The following is a 20,222-nucleotide window of genomic DNA, read 5'->3' as shown; positions in this document are numbered from 1 at the left end:
ACTGTAACCCACAACAAAGGCACATTATGGTATCACATACACAACTCAGACTGCCGGACTCATGATCACTTCTACAGTGAAACTGGACACAAACAGATATATCCTCCTAATAAAATATCTGGGGTCCTCCATTAATTAAACAGTCTTTTTTTTTAACCACAAACATGAACAGTTGTGATAAATATAAGAATCCCTGAGTGTACATGCAAACAGATACCTTGTGAGTGTCATTAAAGACCTCAACCTGGGGAGCTGAACCATTTGTTCAGCGTGTGGGAAGGAGTCATTAGTGCCTCGTAAACACCGGGATTTCTGATTTTAGTGCTTAAACATCACGAAGAAATTTGTGTTTCGTACGAATGGATACGCTGGAACACATTCTTGATAAAACAGATATGTGTTTTTAGCAGGAAATGTAACCGAATCAACAGCTTTCTAATTGAATAAGAGCAAAGCTGTGGCTGGAGACAGACCATCAGATACAGTGAGCGTGACAATGCTTTAGGACAGGGCTTTAGGAAGGTCGGGAACTGTATGCAGCGCAGCATTTGTGTCAAGTCACCAGTCATGCTGTACTTGTGGTGCTTAAACAGTCAAAGGAACTGATTGAAGAACATTGGCCACCCTCTGAGCAAAACCAGGTATTTTTTCAACAGCAACTTGGGAGTCAGTGTGTTGCTGCGGTTTACACTGGTCGAACTCAACATGGTCTTAAAAAGAACTCCAACTATCCAGCACCCTGGGACGGCTTTCCGACATGAAGGACTCCATATAGGAATAAGTTGTTGTTGTTATAAGAATAAGAATAATCTTTGCATTTGATATAGTGCCTTATTACGTCTCGGAGACGTCTCAGAACGCTTCACAGAATAGACTGTAAAATGAATTGACTGTATATTTTCTGTTGCTCAAACTCAAGCCTGCTGGTTCTCCCTTTATCTCCTCTATCATTAACGGCTTCATTTTTCCCCAGTGTTCCCCGCTCTCTGGGACTCCCTCACACAATCCCTTCAACTTGAGCCTCTATTCCTCCCTTACCACCCTCCAAAAATCTTGCTTCTCTGACCGTGCCTTTATAGAATAACCTTGATTCTCACCGCCCTCTCCCCGGTGATGGATGATGTAGGTGCTTAGAATCTTTAACCGTACATGAAAGGTACTAAATGAGCTGTGTTTATTTCTAAGAAAAAAAACCTGGCCTGGCTTGAACTCGAATAATTCTGGAAGATGATAATAATAATCCTTGCATTTGATATATCTCCTTATCACATTGTTTAGACGTCTCAAAGCGCTTCACAGTATATACTGTAAAATAGATTGACTGCTTATTTTGTGGGCAAAACGCGGACGCACAGCAACGTCCCACAAACAGCTGCGCGACCAATTTTATTGCAGAATTAATTCACAAATTGTTTCCTGGATTGAAGGTAGTAGTGAGGCCGTAAAAATACAAGTTAATGTTTTGCTGAATGTGGTTTATCTGAAATCCTGTACATGTCTGGGTTAAACAGCCTCCTCCCACGAGCAGTGTGTTTATTTGAATCCTAGAGGTAGGTGGTTAGATTGATTTGTCCTCACCCGTTCTCCAACACTCTCTCTCTTGATCAGCATTTGTTGAAGTGTGCGCAAAACTTTGATGCAGAGCTTCTCTTCTGTTGCCATCAGATCCTTTGTGTGTTGAATTAGCCTAGAAAAACAAATACATCAGCAAAGGTCAAGTACAGTGGATGCACATGAATAGGAACTATTAGATAAGTGCCCAGGGCTCCTTATCCAAACGTTGGCTATCACCTTGATCAATTTCTGCACAAATTCTGTCTGGAAGACAGTGTCACATTGGTAGGTACAGTTAGCACCATCTCATTGACTCAATAATCTTTCTGTCATTTTGGGGCAGTTCATTCAAAACCTGTGGCATCAGCTGTTGAAAACGATTCCAAGATTCTGTCGCATTTTACAAGAACAACAACTTAGACGAAACTCTTCCTGGAGACCAATAGGGATCGCTGAGCAAAGAGAGAATTTCAAAGGCAGGGAGCGAAGAAACGGAGCAAAGGAATCTTGAGAGAGAGTCCAAAAGAGCCAGGGCACAGTGGCTGAAAGCTCGTCCACCGATTGTGAGGTCGAGGGACTGATAAGGAAGCAGTGTGACACTGGCAGGAGAGCGAGTGGAAGGCATGGTTAGCTGAACAAGCCAGAGAAGATGACTTAGTCAGGATGGGGCATGTTTTTTTTTTTGAGTCATTCCATGTCCCGCTGGAATGGAACAAAAGGGTTATTTCAAATATTGCTTGATTACATAATAATATAATCCACACACAAATATAGTGCCTCTCTCGAAGCACTTTACTGTAAAGCGTAGTGACTGTATTTTGCAGGCAAACGTGGCAACCAATTTGCACACAGCAATGTTCCACAAACAAGCTTGAATGATCAATTGTATTGAGGTGAGGTGTGGTGGGGGGGGGTTGTTGGCCAGGACACCAGGAGAAACTCCCATCTTTTTTGACCTGAAAGTTTAACATCTTATCCGAAGGATGGTATCCCGGCAATGGCATATTTATTCACCGTAATGATAGTGTAATTTGTATTCGATAACATATAGAGAAGTTAACATACAAGGACGGTGTTCATTTTGCGTGCCACATTGTAAAAGTGTCTTTTTCTAAACCTCCACGTAACAAAATACTAACATCGTCCATCTGAAACGAGTAGGAGATTCCTCCTGTGGTGCCTCACACGGCTGTAGAATCTCTGAAGACAACTTGGTTTAGGCTTTACTTACTTTGAGATAAATCCTCCATTTTCGCATCGTTGCTTAGCGTCCGACCCTTCCATAAAAAGCAAGTCCGGCCTATGCAAGACATCAACCAGCACGTGAAATTCAGCATCCACTAGAGGCTTCAGCCTTTCTTCCAGTTTTGTTATGATATCCTAGAAAAAATTAGGAAAGTATTGGAAATGGAGGCGATGGAGAGACGTAACTGTTGCCATCCTACAGTCAGTTTAGGTAACACCGACAACAAATTACATTTGTACAACGCCTTTCACGTCAGGAGGATGTCCCAAGGCCAACCTTACGTGCTCCGAGACGTCGTCCGATGGAAAGGCCGAGTCGTTGTTGTTGTCGTTGTTACAGTGTACAGTGGCTAATCACCAAAAACCATGACTGCATTAGGTGTTCAGTTACTATCCCTCAATACATAGCATTATCAGCGCACAAGCTAATGTTAAATGAGATGAATTTACTTTCTGTAAATTGGTAAATCCTCTACCAGCGAAACAAGCGCCTATGTGAGGAACGTTACAAAAATGTAACAAGTACTGCAGAATAAATCCTTCCCGTCTAGAGATTACGAAAGATGTTTCAATGAAAAATGTCCCTGGTGAAACCTGGTGTATTTATCCTTCCAGGATGCCCATACTAATGACTTCCTCTTACACCATCCACACTATTTCATGGAAGTGAAAGGAGAGAAAATCGGTTTAAGGGGGAAAGAAAAAGCTTTATCCAGAAAACTGGATTAAATTCACTGCATTAGGTGTTCAGGTGCTATCCCTTAATACAGCAACCTCCATTGTTGTGTTCAGTTAAGCGACCGATACAGACATAAAACTCCAAGCTGTGTCACTGGTGGAGGGGGTGAGGGGAAGGCGGGGGAAGAGATAACATCAATCAGCACTGCTGCCAACAAATGTAATAGATCGCAGGTTGGGAAATTCTGGCTAATTTAGTGACTGGCTTTCTGCGATTTGCTGTTAGGTGGGTTTGTAAACAGTTCTCTTCCAAACGAAACAGCGAGAAGCAAACCTGTAGTTTCTCGATGATGTTCTTGTATTCCCACTGCTGCTGGGAGGCAGGGGTCCGAGGGAAAGCTCGGGTGCTTGATTTCCAGTTGGGGGCGTTTCTTTGAGATGACTGCAACTGGAGATTTAACAGAGTGCTGGCTTGGGTGTCCAGGTCCAGTGGGAGCGGTATTGAACGGCTCTTGGCTACAATGGAAAACAAGTCACGAAAGATGCTTCCCAGGAATACTTCAATGAACTAAATACTCAGGGTATCACAGTCTTGCAGTACACCCACATCTCCATTATTCCTTTACATTCGTAGGTACTTGACGCAGGTCAATTGTTTAAAATTAGCATTGTTCTCATCACTGGAGACGATGCATGTTTGACTTTGCTCAGTTCTCAACAGAAGTTGTGTTAAACAGGAAGGCACCAGACTAGGAGGCGAATTGCAATTTTTCTTAAGCTATTCAAAATCAATAGAAATCTACACTCTTTGAAGCCAAACTTTTTTTTTGCAATTGACCTGTAGGCTTAAGGCCTGACCAGCTCGATCAGTTCATTTTTTGGCCTCCAAAGAGTGTGGTCTTGCATTTGATAATAACACCTAGGTCATTGAGACACCTCGAATTCACTCTAAAGTGTAGCCACTCTGCAATTAGAAGCAAAATATTGACAACTTTTCAAATAGTGTCACGGGATCCTTCAAATCCACCTGAACAGGCAGACAGGACCTCAGTTTAACGTCTCATTCGAAAGATGGCACCTCTGAAAACACAGTGTTTCCCCCCCAGCCCTGTATTAGTGTCAGCAAGACTGTGAATTCAAAGTGCCAACGCACTTGAACCCCACAACATTGTGACTCAGAGATGAGAGTGCAAACAACTGAGCCAGGCCCACAAATTATAACACAGAGGCACTTTGCATTCAGTTCTTCAGTCAGAGTACTTGTTCCCTTACCCATCAACGCCAAGGTCCTGATACAGGTTTCAACTGAGGACTTTTGCTGCTGTTGCAGCCAGGAGCAATCTAGGAGCCGACATGTGGACTGTAGCAGCTGCACGACAATTGACTGATGTGTCTGTAAGGCACAGTGAGCGATACACACAGAGTTGTGATGTTAAAGCAGAAGAGCTTACTGTTGTAGAATACAATACAAAATTACATCTGTAAAGTGCCTTTCCTGCCGGGAGGACATCCCAGTGTATCACTGTCAAAGTTAACCATGAAAAGAGGGGATATCATTAACATGTTTATTACCGCGTAAGTACCTTGGGCCGAGGTGTCGAATGAAACACTGTAATATATCATGTAGCATCCACTCATTTTTGACGTGTCATCCATGAGCAATGAGGAATTACATTCTTGAAGATGTAATTAAAAATGATCTATTTCATCTTGTTAGATTTATATCGCTGAATAATCTGCCAAATTCCAATGTGTTCATTTCCCCTTGAGGACCTCCAAGCTATTTGGAAGGCAATTTGCACCTGTGATTGCCTGAAATGATGAGTTCCAGCCCCATGACTGAGGCAGACACATGGATGTATGGGAGAGGTGAGATGGTGGGATGAATCATTTTGATCATCAAGCAAGTTGATGCTTTCTTAAGCTATGGCCTGCATCCCCTCTCTCCCCCATCTCTCAACCTTGGTTTTGCTTTCCGTCCCAAAGTACAAGAGAGGAGTTAGAAGAACAACATTGAGATTGTGGACATACTTGGACTTAATACTTTAAAATTCCTTTTTGAATCACAGGAAGCCAAGAAGATCAGTACAATAAGGAGTAAGAAGGGTCATTGGAATTAAGAAGTTCAGGAGAGGTGAAAAGAGAACAAACAAAATGGGAGAAAGAACAGAGATCGAGTTGATTGAAAAAGAGTGATGGAAAGCAAGATTCTCAGAGGTTTCAGTCACTATATTTGTCAAGGGATTGGCAAAAAAAACATTATCACTGGAGAAAGATATTTTTTAATGCTTCTTTCTAATGAAGTTCTGCTTAGGGTTATGAGCAAAAATAAAGTTGACTTCGAAGTTTTTGGATGGGCAGAAATTTTACTAGAAAAAAAGCAAAATGGATTATACCAAGATGGAGTGACCAATTGTAAAATCCTGTGAAACGCTTTGAGATGTCTTAATGCCATGATAAGGCGCTGTATCAAATGTCAAACTAGATTAACTCTGGTGACTTTACTGGCACAGAGAAACAGGATCAAAGAAGCAGAACAGAAGCAACATTTATACCAGGAAACAGAAGTTTCTGTTTCTTTTATGAGGGGAAATGAGATAAATATGTTCGAAAGAGAAATATCAAATAGTGCGAGGAGAAAAAGCAGCAGATTGGGACTAAATGGAGAGTTCTTTCAGAGAGCCAGCACAGGAATGATGGTCTTAATTGCTGTATATTTATAAGGGTCTGCTTTTTTAAGGAATAAATTCTCTAAGATGATTCCAGAGAGCTGGTAAAAAGCACCAAAGGAGCATGATACGTGAGCAATGCCAAAGGGATAGGAACACATTATTACTCGTCTATTTCATGGTCAGGGAATAATGTGCACCCTGTGTGGAGGTGGGGTGCGGGGGATAAAGGGGGCGGTTAATCTTCTGTTCTTTCAAATTTAATGAAAGGATTCGCAGCGATTTTACCTGCAATGATGTGCTGTTTTCAGAGAATGGAGAGCTGAAGAACGCATTAATGGTATCCATGACAACAGTCACCACATATTTCTCCAGCGTAGGATCCGAAAGTCTTTTCTCCCTTTTGTTGCACACCTTGGAGTGAAATAAAAGCAGCACGAAAGACTTGCGTCAAAAGATCTCAAAGTAGTTTTTCAATTTATAGAAAATAAAGGTTAATTATTGTAATTCACATTTGTAACAGCGATGCAGTCAAATGTGTTGTTTTGCATGATTAAGCATGATCTTATAAATGTAATTAATTTACCATTCACAGAAATACCCGGCAGAACAATTTACAGGTGTAATACGCCACTGCTAGACGCAATGCTTTTGTGAACACAAATTCACAAATTGCAGCTTTGTTTCTTCATGAGAACATCCAAACAGTACGAGGATGCACGCTTTTGCTCAAGGTTTGCCGAATATTAAGATAAATGGGAGAGGAAATCGTTGCCTGTTCATTAGACTTGGGTTCGCGTTTGACAATAAACGTTTACAAAGCCCACGAGAGAGAAGGGAAATGAGTGAGTGAGTGAGTGAGTAAGAGAGAGGTAGAGAGAGAGAAACCATTGCTTGTATCTTGCTATTGTTTAAGTTTTAATTACTTCGCCCTCTACAAGAGGGAAAGGATTTACCATAGTATTCATCTGTCAGAAAGAATTATGCTTTAACCTCCCACATCCCCGAAAATATTAAAAAGAGATCATAATTGTCATTTTCTACCACCCGTGTACGCTCTTAAAAATCAATGTGGTCACTCAATCCACCGCTGTTTGTGGGACAATGCTGTGTGCAATTGGCTTCTGCGTTTTGCCCACAAAATATACGTTCAATTCGCATTACAGTATATTCTGTGAAGCGCTTTAAGACATCTCAATGATGTGATAAAGCGCTATTGTCAACAACAACAACAAATTACATTTGTATAGTGCCTTTCACGTCAGGAGGACGTCCCAAGGCGCTGGACAGTCAGAGATCCGCACCTGAGCTGGTGATTGGGATCAAATATCAAATGCATCATTATTATTCAGTGTTATGGATTAACCTTCGGCAGACCTACCCTGGCCATGTCCACGGTGAAGTTCTCGAAAAGTTTCCAGATATGATTACTGGTATAGATCTCTTTCATCTCGACCTCTGTGTCCACGTAGCAGTGATTCACAAAGTTGACGTAGGCTATTTTCACCTGAGTAGAAATAAAAGAGGTAAAATTGTAAATCCATTTGAATACCAAATGAGAGCGAAACAATTCTGAATGCAACCGACCTCTGCCCTTGGAATGTTCAGTTCCTTCTTTCTCCCAGGAATTTCCTCTGTAATCTACGCCTTTGCCTTTAATAATTCTCACATTTCGTAGACCAGGGCCTATTGCTTAGATGAATAGACAGCTGAGCTTGCAAGATCTAGAGCTTAAGAGTAAAATAGTATTCGTCCCCAGTATACATGACACCAAAAGCGTGACAAAATTAAACTCGACTTTTGTCTCGTTATTCCTTCAATGAACGACACCCACCATCCCCACCTTTATTTAATGGAAATATTCCAGTTAAATTACAACATGGTTTCCTTTCTCCGAACCGCTGCACTGCTGTCTGTGATGCCGGATGTAAATGACACACGGATTTGTCTCTCGTGCTTTCTGATACTCAAATCTGCCACCCGCATTCACAAATCCCGCTCAGGCTGATAAATCAGTCTCCACCGCCAGGAACAGAGTGTCTCTCACTCCTGGTACTGCTGTGGCTCAGAGATAAACATCCGAGATAAACAGGGGCGCTCTGAATCAAATCTGAAGGGACGTAAAAATAAATGTGTCCTGGCCGACAATAGGCCAGAGTAAAACTGGCCATTGTTATTAATATTATTATTAATAATTAACCATCATTTAATCTGATTTCATTTAGAAAGAGTCAGGATTTACTGTCTTGTGTGGGTGAACCGTTGCTAACGTCAGGATATTTCCGCAGCCTCACTGCCCTTCTCTGAATCCCAACCATTGTCTCCAAATGCTTTTCTAAGTCCAAAAGTGCACGCAGTGGGGCGAAATATGCAATTTCTCAAACCGTTCATTCTGTTAATTTAGTACCAGCACTTTGTCTCGACATGAAAGGTGCTACATCATTGCGAATTGCATCGTAGCTGTGTTTGCCTGCCAAATAGCCACTGCGCTTTACAGTAAAATCATGTAAAAGTGCTTTGAGATGTCCTCCCACAACAAGGATTATTATTAGTGGCGAGACCACTGTCTTAACTTTAAATTGATGAAGAATTGAGCCTGCATTCGGATGACGGTTGTCTGCGGTTCGTGAAAAGTATCTGAGGCTGAAGCCATGAGAAATGTCAGAGCCCAGATCCCCTTCACTTCAGTCCAACTGGTAGGGAGTTTGAGTGAAAGTGGAAGGTGTTGCTTCGAATCTCACACAAAAATCATTTCCGTTACCTTGTCCCATGGAGACCTGCAAAATGTTGCGAGGCTGCATCATTTTATTTCCCCCTTTTCAGCAAGATCTTAGCTTTTAATTTATTCCAAGAGCGCAGCTGAATTGAATTGTATATTTTTTCCAAATGTAGGTTCTAATATCCTGCATTAGGAATTTCCAGCAATTTACTTCGGCAGATGTTACATAAGGGATTCAATTTTTCTTTTTGTTTCGCCACCCACTCTCCCAAATAGCTCAGCATTGAATGCCAGGAATGCCAGCCACATGACTTGTGTCTCATCTTTGGCTCTTTCTCGGTGGCTGATTTTGTTCCCAATGGAGTCAGTCAGCAGATCTGCTGAAATGAATACTCAAATTGGTGCTGTCATGGGACCTTGCTTTCAGCTGTGTGTGAAGCAACGCGAGAATTTTCCAAATGCTTTCTACAAGTGGAAAGATAAGGCAAGTTCGCTGTAAAAGGAACGGTTTGCAGATTCCTGGGATGATTCCTTACAAATTCCAGCACCTTGGGACGTCCTCCCGACGTGAAAGGCCCTATACCAATGTAATTTTGTATTGTATTGTGTTGGATGAGAAGCCTCGTGTGAATACAGTATTTATGTCTCAGGCTGCTGGGAGCCAGTATCATTTTAAATTCATTCATAGATCACCCTTTAGGCCTAAAACACGACCTAATTTTCACCTAATCTTATGACTCCTTTGGTCTTAACCTTTAAGAACACGCAGAATTGTGGAAATTTCTTAAACTTCAGTCATCGAGGCTTTCGAGGCTTAAGACTGAATTGATGAACTTTTCCACAAAGAAAATTCTGTGCGACCATAAATTATAAGATAAAACGACCTTGCAGCCTGAAGATAGGTGGAACTTTGAGTCGAGTGTCACACAGCTCTGGGAAGAGCAATGCTGTTTTTATATTTATATATAATATGATATATATGATATACAATGTATAATATAATCGAGGTCTAACCAAATTTCTATCACAAGGGCATCTATCCATCGTTGAGCACCCCCGATCCATTCTATTACTCAGAATGTCGAGATCATCCGCTCTTTAGATCACATTTTCGTCAAATCTCATCAGCGAGATGATCGTTTCTCTCCCCTTTCTTCTCTACAAAGCTGACAATGTGCTGCATTGAGATTAAAAATGTCACCACTGTCGGTTGATACTTCTGACATGCCGTCACCTTTAGATTTGTTGACAGCGTTGACAAGTCAACTGACATTGTGCTCCCGCAAAGTGTCAGAGCAGCAAGCTAAAATATGTCGGCAAATTCAATCACCACCGTCCTTTCCTCTCAGCCATCGTTACACATCGATATTTCTCTCCATTTTCTTGAGTGGGGTGGGGAAGAAACTCCCAACGGGCATAATAATAATGTTAAATATTAAAATAAAAATCCTGATAAGCAAGAATTGCCCGTCAAACTGCAGCAGCCCAAATCAATATTAGGCTGAGCTACTAATAATTTATATTATGTGGCTAACATAGATGCTTGGATCCATTATGTGCTGATTGTTAAACAGTCATCTTTTCATCGTGCCTTTATAATGGATTTCCATTGATGATAACTGTTTTTTAATGACTTAAGTGTGTGTCGGGGCCCAATCCCAAGGCTGATGGTATGGGAAGAGAGCAGGTAAAAGGCATCAAAAGATCTGCTACGCTCTAATTAAACTAGCTGAACAGCCTCGATTGCTTGAACGGCCTCTTCCTGCTCCTATGATCCTATGAATGCCCGAAGGATTTATCTGTGTTTATAACAGGACTCAACAAGGACAGTTAAATATTTTGTGAAAACAGCCCCACTTCTCCCACATATGGGCACTGAACCTGCATTTTCGTGCGTCCAGTCTTGACACTCTGAAACAGTGTCTATCCTTATACAGATGCTTTTGCGTGAATTTCTTCAACCGTTGCCTTGTTTGGAATCTACTGAACAGGTTATTCATTTATCTCAGGAATTTCTGCCATTTCAAGCTGAAAATTAAATTAATGACTACAACACTCTTTGCTATTTTTTCTCAAGAATGTTCCGCTAAATTCCAACGTTGTTCCATTCACACCAGAAAGAGAGATGGTCGACGAAATTTACATTCAGCACGATTGTGCTGATGGAAGGAGTGTATCTGTTGTATGTGATAAGCCTGATCCACAAGGAAGGAGTTGGCATCAGAAAGGGAATATTGTCAATTTAACTTAATCCCAGCTCGTCACACTCTCAGATAGGGTCAATTCCTCATTATTTGTTGGCTTGTCCATGTGGCATTCCACTTGAATCAAACTGAATGAAAACAATCTCCTAACCCAGACCCTATTCAGACCACACCAGTAATGCTGTGTGCAAATTGGCTGCCTACAAAGCAGTCAAGTCACTAACCCTTTACAGTAAATCCTATGGAGACATCCTCCCGACGTGAAAGGTGTGATGTGAAATGCAATGATTATAACAAAGAACAGTACATCCCAAAGTACGGACTATCGCTTTCTTCATTTTGTTTTGCCCACAGTCATTTCACTTTACAGTATATTCTGTGAAACGCTTTGAGACATCTCGAAGACGTGATATTATTATTAATGTGGGTTTGTTTGACCTCGTTGAGGTCAGGGTCAGAGGTACCTCCGTTATGCAGTCCTCATGAGTGATGACTCTCACAACGTCCTCCAGAGGCAGCAGCGAGGTACACTTGATCTCCGTGTAGACGTTCTTGCCCTCGGCGCAAGCAGCGAGGAGGTTCACCAGGGAGATGTGATAGGCGAGAGCGCTGTTCTCCTCCACGCCTTCTCGGGCCGCGCTCATTATTTCCAGCATGGTGGAGAACGAGGCCTTGTCATTGTAGAATATCACAACGTCATCGCCGGCGCTGGTCAGCTGTCGAGACGCAAACAGGAGAGACTCAAACGGAATCGACGGGTCAGTGAGCGGAGGGCGTCAGTTTAAGATCAATGCCAATAAACAAAGGGAGAGGATCGGAGAATTTTCATAACACAAATGGGTGGTCGAAGCAGAATCTGTAACATTTCTCAAAAGGGAATTAGACAAATATTTGTAAAGGGTAACGATGAATGGATACGGGGAAAAGGCAAGGCAATACAAGCCCGATGGGCCGAATGGCGTTTATCAGTGCTGATAAATTCTATCGGCTTGATATTCAGCCTAACTTTAGCCTGTGAGACCGTTCAGTGTTGAAATCTTTGAGCAGTTTTTGCCACTGTTCTTAAAAAGAAACGGCTTCCAAAATAAATTAAGATCAAGAATAAGAAGGTCTTGGAATTCCGCACAATCTTATATTGTAAGGCAAAATGGGTTTACGGACCATATTAGGTGGAGCTTTAGAGCTAATGATTCAATGGATTCGTTACAAGTTGGGACCACAGTTGAAACAATCGATCGAACGATAAATCCATCGATCAATCAATCATTCCAACACATTCTAATCCCTGCGATTGAAGGGGGGTAAATTCAGAACAAATTTGCGGAAACATTATTTTAGTGAGGCGAGCAGTAAACATGTGGAACAGGCTTTCTAGGGAGACGGCGGAAGCAGAAAATGGCACTTGCTTCAAGAACAAATTAGATAGATTTCTGCTAGAAAATAATATCTCAAGATATAGTTTGGGACACGACATGTCAAGCGACTGCCAGGATGGTGGAAGGCGAAACTAGATGGAGCTCGGTCTTTTCTCACCCATCAAATTCTTATGTTCTTATTACTCTTACCTCTGTCATCACCATGTCTTGACACTTCTTAACGTACTTCCCCTCGGCTTTGATGATGGTGTGTAAGAACTCGAGGTACTGAACGTGACGGCCGTGAGTTGCTAAGCAGTGCACAAAGTGCTGCAGGACCCCTTCGCTGATCTCAGAGCACAGCTGATAATTGTTCATGAAGATGTGCTGCATGGTCTCAGCCTCTAAGAGCTGCCAAAAGGAAAGTGAGGGGTTGACCATATCATCAGCATTCGCCGGACAAAGCCACAGAGCTTTCAGCCACTATGCCTCGAACCTCTGAAACACTCTCTCTCAATCCCTCTGCCTTGCCCCCCGCATCCTCACCCGCACCCCTCCCTATCTCCACTACTGTCAAGCGCTTTGGGACACTGCTCTACATAAATGCAAGTTGCTGTTGTTGTTACAGATACATCCGAACCAAGCGGGCGTGCCCAAAAGGGATGAATGCATCCTGGGTTTGTACGTTACATAGACTTGCATACACTGTAAACTCCGGATAACTTGTCACTCCAAGGGAAAAAGGGCTGAGTGACGAGTTAGGCATCTGTATAATACATAAAGAAACACAACCGGGATATTGGTATTGATATAAGGTGCGGATCCCTGACTGTCCAGCACCTTGGGACATCCTCCTGACATAAAAGGCGCTGTACAAATGTAATTTGTTGTTTCTCGTTGTTGATAGACGATGGCTTTTGTGGTAGTGACAAGTTAAGCCAGAATGCAGTTGTCAGAAGTTTACAGTAGATCAACTCTTCAAACGCAAGTCTTCTCCAATGGGGATTTCTGACGCAAACCTTACCTTTGTTTTTTTAAAAAAAAGTATTTCTTCATTTGTTTTAAAGTGAAACGGTCGTGTTTTATAAAAACAATTTTTTTTAAATTAAAAAAATAGATTTTTTTTTACAGCTAACAAGATATTTCTTCACACTACAGACAAACCCGAACAAAATCGTTTGCCCTGTAACCTAATTGCTTTAAGCGTAAAACTGTACCCGTGAAACTAGCGTTTGGTCCAATTTCCATAAATTTGAATAATTGCTGCATAATTTGAGGCCAAAGACTGTCAACACTGTTGTTTTGAAAAAGACACTGATAAAAAAAGGATTTCACTGTGTACTGTGGATGAAAACATCTTCCAGCCACGCAGCTCATAAACACCAATCACTTCAAAGTTACTCATTGTCATTGTCCACTTCTCCTTTTTAAATCCCTTCGTGCCCTGGCACCTGCCTACCTCTCCGCCCTGCTTACCCCTCCAACCCACAACTCGCTGCCGCCACTCGACTGGCTCCGGCCTCCTGCACGTCCCTCATGACCTCCATTCCACCATTGGTGACTGCGTTTTCAGCCACTACGCCACTCTGGAACACTCTTCCTCTATCCCTCTGCCTTGGCCCCTCCTTCCCCATCTTCAGGTCGCTCCTGAAGACCTTACTATTCGACCGTGCCTGCGGTCACTTCGCCCTCCCCCCGGCTTTGCGTCGTGCTCCACCACTGTCCAGCGTTCTGGGATGCTACTCTGCTATATAAATGCGAGTTGATGTTGTTTGTTGTTGTTCTCTAGCGCTGGTTATTACCTTTGGTTTATCATCATCAGAGAACCCAAGTCATCAGGATCAAAGCGAAACTTTAAGGGGAGATTTAATAGAGGTGCTCAAAACTATGAGGCATTTTGTTATTTAATAGGGAGAAACTGCTTCCAATGGCGGGTGGGTCTTTAACCAGAGGACACAGATTCAACATAATTGGCAAAAGAACCAGGGGGGAAATGAGGAGCGTGTTGTTACGATCTGGATTGCACTGCCTGAAAGGGCGGTGGAAGCAGATTCAATGATAACTTTCGAAAGGGAACTGGATATTTACTTGAAAACAAAAAAAAATTGCAAGACTGTGGGGAAGTGCAGGGAGTGGGACTAATTGGAGAGCCCTCTCAAAAAGCGATGGGCCGAATGGCCTCCTTGTGTTCTGTAGGAATCTATATATGGGTGGATAAAGCTATCAGGCCAGCTGCAAAGAAATGCTCCAATGTTGGCAGGTTTCGGAATTTATGCTGTTACTGCTGTCAACATGGAGCGATTGAAAAGGATATCCAACAGAGTCCTGTAGTTCGGGATTAGAACACTCGCCTCGCAAGCAAGGGATCTGGGTTCAATTCCCGACAGGGCGAAATGATGGGCAAGTTTCCTTACTCCACATGCCTCTGTTTACCTAACAGTAACTAGGAACCCGGTTGTTAGTCGATTGACGGATCGCTTTTCTGGGGATAATAATTCCTTCAAAAAATAAAAAGTAATAATAATTTGGGTCACTCAATCCACGACTGTTAGTGGGACACTGGCTGTGCACAATTGGCTGCTGCGTTTCGCCCACAAAATGTACAATCAATTCACTTTACAGCATATTCTGTGAAGCTCTTAGAGACGTCTCGAAGACGTGATGAGGCTCTGTATCAAATGCAAGGATTACTATTATTATTATAAATCTCGGTAATATCTTGGCAGCGGGTTCACTTACTCCAGGATTCAGGAACAGGTTCAGGTGTTTGTAAAGCAGAGTCTGGTTCTCCGGATTTCCAGCACAAAACTTCTGCAGAAACTGGTGCGTGTACTTCAGAATCTCAAGCATTTTGGTATCGTTCTGCAATGAACCACAAGTTGCGAGTTACTTATCCCGAGCAGCAGTAAAATAAGCAATTTATTCTGTGCATTACGACTTGTGGGACTTCACATAGGGTAATCCGCACAGCAGAGTAGCACGATTCTCTCATTCCCTCAAAAAAACATAAAAAACATTTGGTCACTCAAATCCACGGCTGTTTGTGGGACATTTTCGCCCGCAAAATGCACGGTCAATCCACTTTACAATAGATTCTATGAAGCGCTTTGAGACATCCCAACGATGTGATAATGCGCGATATCAAATGTAAAAATGATTATTATTATATATCATTATTATTATGATTCACGTTCCTGGAACTTGGCAGTTCTGGACATTTGAGATTATTCGTAAAAATAAAATAGTATAAAAATGAAGAAACTAAAACACACTCATCAGAACCCAGCTCGACAGCACTGCCAAACACCCTGAGCTAGACAGTCTGCCCGTGCACTCAGCCAGACAGCAGTGCTCCCTTGACCTGAGGGGGTGCCTTTGGAACCCCATCCTACATTCCTTTTACCTCGTTCCCTCCCTTACCTCCTTCAAGGCACGTCTCAAGACCCTAGTCTTTGACCGTGCCTTCGACTACCTTCCTACCCCTAACCTCTCTGCCCTCCAACACCTCCCCCCGACCCCCGGCTTGGGTCCAAATCCCTGATTGTCCAGCACCTTGGGACGTCCTACCGACGTGAAAGGCTCTCTACAAATGTAATTTTGCATTGTGCTCTAATGGCTCTCCTGCAATAGGCTGCCTTAAGGAGGAGCAGGAAGCCACTTACAAAGTAAGGCAGGAGGCAGAATCAGCAGAGAGATCTGTCAAACAGAATGGAGGAAAATATCCTGACTTGAAAGGTCAAAGTAAAGGTCTCGGAATGAAATTCAGCTAAACGCTCGAACAGGAGAAACATCTCTCACTGAAAGGTCACTGTTGATTGCTCCCACACTGCGACTGGATGTCTTTAAATACCACAGCTGGGCAACAGCCCCAGTTATAGTTATTCTCATTTTTGATTTCTCTTTCTTGTTAATTCAGTGTCAGAGTGGAGTCCTATAGTATAGCGGTTAAAGGCACTCGCCTCACAAGCGAGAGGACCCGGGTTTGATTTCCCGGGCAGGGCAAAACCTTAGGCAAGTCTCCTTACTCCACACACCTCTGTTGACCTAGCAGTAAGTTGGAACCTGCTTGGTAGTCGATTGGCGGATCGCTTTCTCGGAATGATAATTCCTTCAAAAAAAAAATAATAATTTGGCCACTCAATCTGTTTGTGGTACACTGCTGTGCGCATTTGGCTGCCGCATTTCGCCCACAGAAAATACAGTCAATTAACTTTGCAATATAGTCTGTGGAGCAATTTGAGATGTCTCAACGACGTGATAAGGCGCTATATCAAATGCACGTATCATTATTATTATTACAAATCTATCTGCCATCCGTTTTGCAGCTGTTTGATCTGATCTATAGGGAAGAGATGCTACATCAAGTACAAGAATTATTAGAGTCCAGAATTGACGATCAAGGCTCACCTTCTCGTATGGCACCTGCAGCAGATCGAGCATCACTTTGTGAGTCCCCATGTTTTTCAGCAGTCGCTGTTGTTTCTTCCTGACTTGCTCTCCGACCCCACACATTTTGTTCAGTCGCTCCAAAATCTGCAAAGATTTTTCATCACACATCCACATGCGTTAGAGATCTGCACATTGTACATCTCCTTTACCATTCCGCTCACTTTCCAGTAACAGCCTCCATAATTACTCAGGTAATGTGTAGCCCCCTCGCATCACTTAACCTGTCCCATTAATATGGTTTCATATTCCTTTTTTTTTCGCTCTATATTAATATTCTCCTTTCCCGCTTTTTTGCTTAATATTCAGGTGGATATTCACGTGGCACTGTAAAACAAAGGGAAGGGAGTTTCTCCCGGTACCAGCGGCTTGGGACGTCCTCACGACGTGAAAGGCGCTATACAAATGTAATTTTGTTGTTGTTGTCTTGGTAGACAATCCTCCGGATAAAATCAATCATTCATTCACTACTGTGTGCAAATTGGCTGCCACATTTGCCTACAAATACATAGTCACTACACTTTACATTACATCCTTTGAAGTGCTTTGACACATCCTCCCAACGTGAAAGGTTTCACATGATTATTATTATTAATAATACTATTGAAAGACAAATTCAGACAAAGTCCTATCCTGTATCTCTGCTGCAGTCCTATATGAGAGGGGTGAAGGTAGCATCTTACCTCATGGGCCTTCTACCCAACCCACTCATAGTTGTCAGGTGGGAAACAGGGAGACCAGAGAATTGATGCAATGAGAGAGAAGGTTTCCCCACCCCTCCCTCCAAAGACACAACCCACCTCTTTGACACTTTGATAGCTGCCACTACTTTTCCCCCCAATTGTCTTCTCCAAAGACGAGTCTTCGCCAGGCTCCTGAAACATGAAGGTTATAACAGTTGTGGGATCATCCAGGACAAATCCCCAGCTGCCAGTCAAAGTCAGCAACTGCATCCAACTGGTGTCAGCCTGGCTCAGTCGACAGCACTCTCGCCTCTGAGTCACAAGGAAGTGACTCAGTCTAGGGTGATGTTTCAGTACAGTGCTGGGGGGAGAACACTGCATTATCATTTGGATGAGACGTTAAACTCTGTCCCCGTCATGGGGCAAATATCGTGGTTTAAAGAGAATCCATAATAGTTTTTTTTAATAAAAGGAACAAGACAAATTCTTTTTCAAGGAAACAAACTTAAAAAAAGGGCTTTGAGAGAAAAGGCAGAGGAGCTGGACTAAACAGGCAACTCTGTTCTCAGCCAATAGAGCCTCGCAGGTGTCTATCCGTGCTCCAATTCCATTCTAACAGAAGAAGAATGACCTTTGTTAGATTAGTTGCACTGAGGAGAGTTTGGAGGTGAGAGAAAAGGATCAGACAACAAGGCTTATTTGGTATTCTGGCCAGGAGTGTGAGTAGAAGTGCAGGAAAAACATTCCTAGATATAGGAACAGTGTTGGATAGACTTGAGTTTTATGGAAGTTGGTGGACATACCAATGCCAACCAATTCAGGCATATTGCACCACCACCACCTAAAGGCAGGAAAGAGGTACTTCAGACATACACTGCCTGCATCCAAATGAACAAGTCAAGTCCATTAAAAGGGGAAAGTTTTCACTGAATTACTCTTATACTTGCCACCGATACAATTGGTAGACGAACTGATATTTAAGTGAATTGTAGCCCTGTGTGTTCTTTACTCCCATACAGAAATGCTCCTCCCATCTTTAAAAATACACTTAAAGCCGGGAGAATTGGGTAGATTTCAGGTCAGTTTGGAGCCACGGGCCTGATTAAATGGATACACTGTGCACTGGAAATGCATTCGTCTGCAAAGTCAGAAATGCCACCAGCAACCGGAAAAAGTCATGCCTTCGTTATCCGGCCTAAAGACCAGTTGCCGTCTCTGCTCCAGGTTCCCCGCAGCACTATGTCTAAAGAATGTTTTTCGTTTCCTCTCTCTCTTCAGCAAATCATTAGGTAAAACAGCAACATGGAAATCATGGTGGTGTTTTGCACCTGCATCCCAGTCACACAGTTCCTCATTTTCACACTGGGCACCAGAAAAGGGGTACAACGCACAAAATGGCTCACTTAAATCAGTGAACTGGTGTCAAAACATTCCTGTAAGAGGGGGGTGTGTTTGTTTGTGTGGGCGGGGGGGGTTTGTGGGTGGAGAGATCAGGAGGAGGTTCTGAATCCCCCAATGATCCCAATGATAACCTGATGTCGGTATTTGTCTGGTTTACATTGCTCACAGTGTAAGGGATAGTTACCACAGGTTTTACTTTCTTTCCTTCAGGCGATCCAATGCTTTTTTTGTCTACCCAGAGCTCAGACTTCTCCACCATGGTCCGCAACCGATCCAAATCCGACTTGATCCCTTTGTAGTTCTCAACGTCTTGAGTGGATATGAGAAGCTGGACCTAGAAGGTGGGTAAAATTATAAAAATTCAGTCGGATTTCTGCAGGGTTAAAGCATATTATTATTATAATAATCCTTGCATTTGATATAAAGTCTTTCACGTCAGGAGGAGCGATTCACAGGATTTTACTGTAAATGTACTGACTGCATTCTGCAGGCGAATGTTTGAGAAATGCAAGTTACGCTGATAAACTAGGAAAAGCCTCTCTGTAAAAATGCTGAGTTAGATACTCAGTTATGGTCTGGAAGTGGAAATGCTGTTCAGTACTCAGTGATGCCCATTAATGAAGCAGGATATGGCAGCATTAATGCATGATCCCTTGGGAATTTTGCATGGATTCACCGGATATGCACAAGAGGGAGTAGTTTCTCCCGTTGAGTTAGCATGAGATATTAAATCGAGGTCCCATCTGCCTGTTCAGGTGAACGTTAAAGATCCCATGGCAATATTTGAAAAGAGAATGGAGTTTCTCCCGGGGTCCTGACTGACAAATCCCCCAACTAAAATTGGTTACTCACTCCATGGCTGTTTGTGGGACATTGCAGTGCGCTAACTGCCTGCTGCTTTTGGCCCACAAAATACGCAGTCAATCTACCTTACAGTATATCCTGTGAAGGGCTTTGAGACGACGCGATAAGGCGCTATACCAAATGCAAAGATTATTAAATGGGGTGGAATTTCATGCAGCATCTTTATAATAAGATGCAATGCAGTGAAAACAGAACCGTCAGGAACTCTCAAACCAAAATGCTAATCCTTTAATTGCATGTTGATGAACGCCATTTAAATTGTAGTGCCTCTTCCCTATATTTATGCCTCTTCTGCTTCTGTTATCCCAACTGCAGCAATCGATATTGACAACCCAGTATGAGTTGGCAAAACTACAGTATTTAGGTGACTTGATACATTCTAAACATTGTCCATGGGTTTTATT

General features: G+C 42.6%; 1 protein-coding gene across 1 annotated transcript in view; it reads right to left on the bottom strand.

Moving 5' to 3' along the window:
- itpr3 (inositol 1,4,5-trisphosphate receptor, type 3) overlaps positions 1–20,222 on the bottom strand; it is a 105,289-nt gene that overhangs the window by 25,512 nt on the left and 59,555 nt on the right. Inside the window, exons 26-37 of the mRNA XM_007894214.2 lie at positions 19,139–19,288; positions 17,671–17,745; positions 16,832–16,957; positions 15,164–15,286; positions 12,635–12,835; positions 11,534–11,785; positions 7,528–7,653; positions 6,435–6,560; positions 4,750–4,870; positions 3,812–3,993; positions 2,786–2,934; positions 1,579–1,687 (exon numbers count right to left, since the gene is read on the bottom strand). Coding sequence (XP_007892405.2) covers positions 1,579–1,687; positions 2,786–2,934; positions 3,812–3,993; positions 4,750–4,870; positions 6,435–6,560; positions 7,528–7,653; positions 11,534–11,785; positions 12,635–12,835; positions 15,164–15,286; positions 16,832–16,957; positions 17,671–17,745; positions 19,139–19,288 — 1,740 coding nt within the window. The remainder of the gene's footprint in view (positions 1–1,578; positions 1,688–2,785; positions 2,935–3,811; positions 3,994–4,749; positions 4,871–6,434; positions 6,561–7,527; positions 7,654–11,533; positions 11,786–12,634; positions 12,836–15,163; positions 15,287–16,831; positions 16,958–17,670; positions 17,746–19,138; positions 19,289–20,222) is intronic.

The sequence above is a fragment of the Callorhinchus milii genome, unplaced genomic scaffold (assembly GCF_018977255.1).
Source record: "Callorhinchus milii isolate IMCB2004 unplaced genomic scaffold, IMCB_Cmil_1.0 Scaffold19, whole genome shotgun sequence".
Lineage (NCBI taxonomy): Eukaryota > Metazoa > Chordata > Chondrichthyes > Chimaeriformes > Callorhinchidae > Callorhinchus > Callorhinchus milii.
Note: the sequence above shows the minus strand (reverse complement) of the source record. Positions and strands in the feature narration are given on the sequence as shown.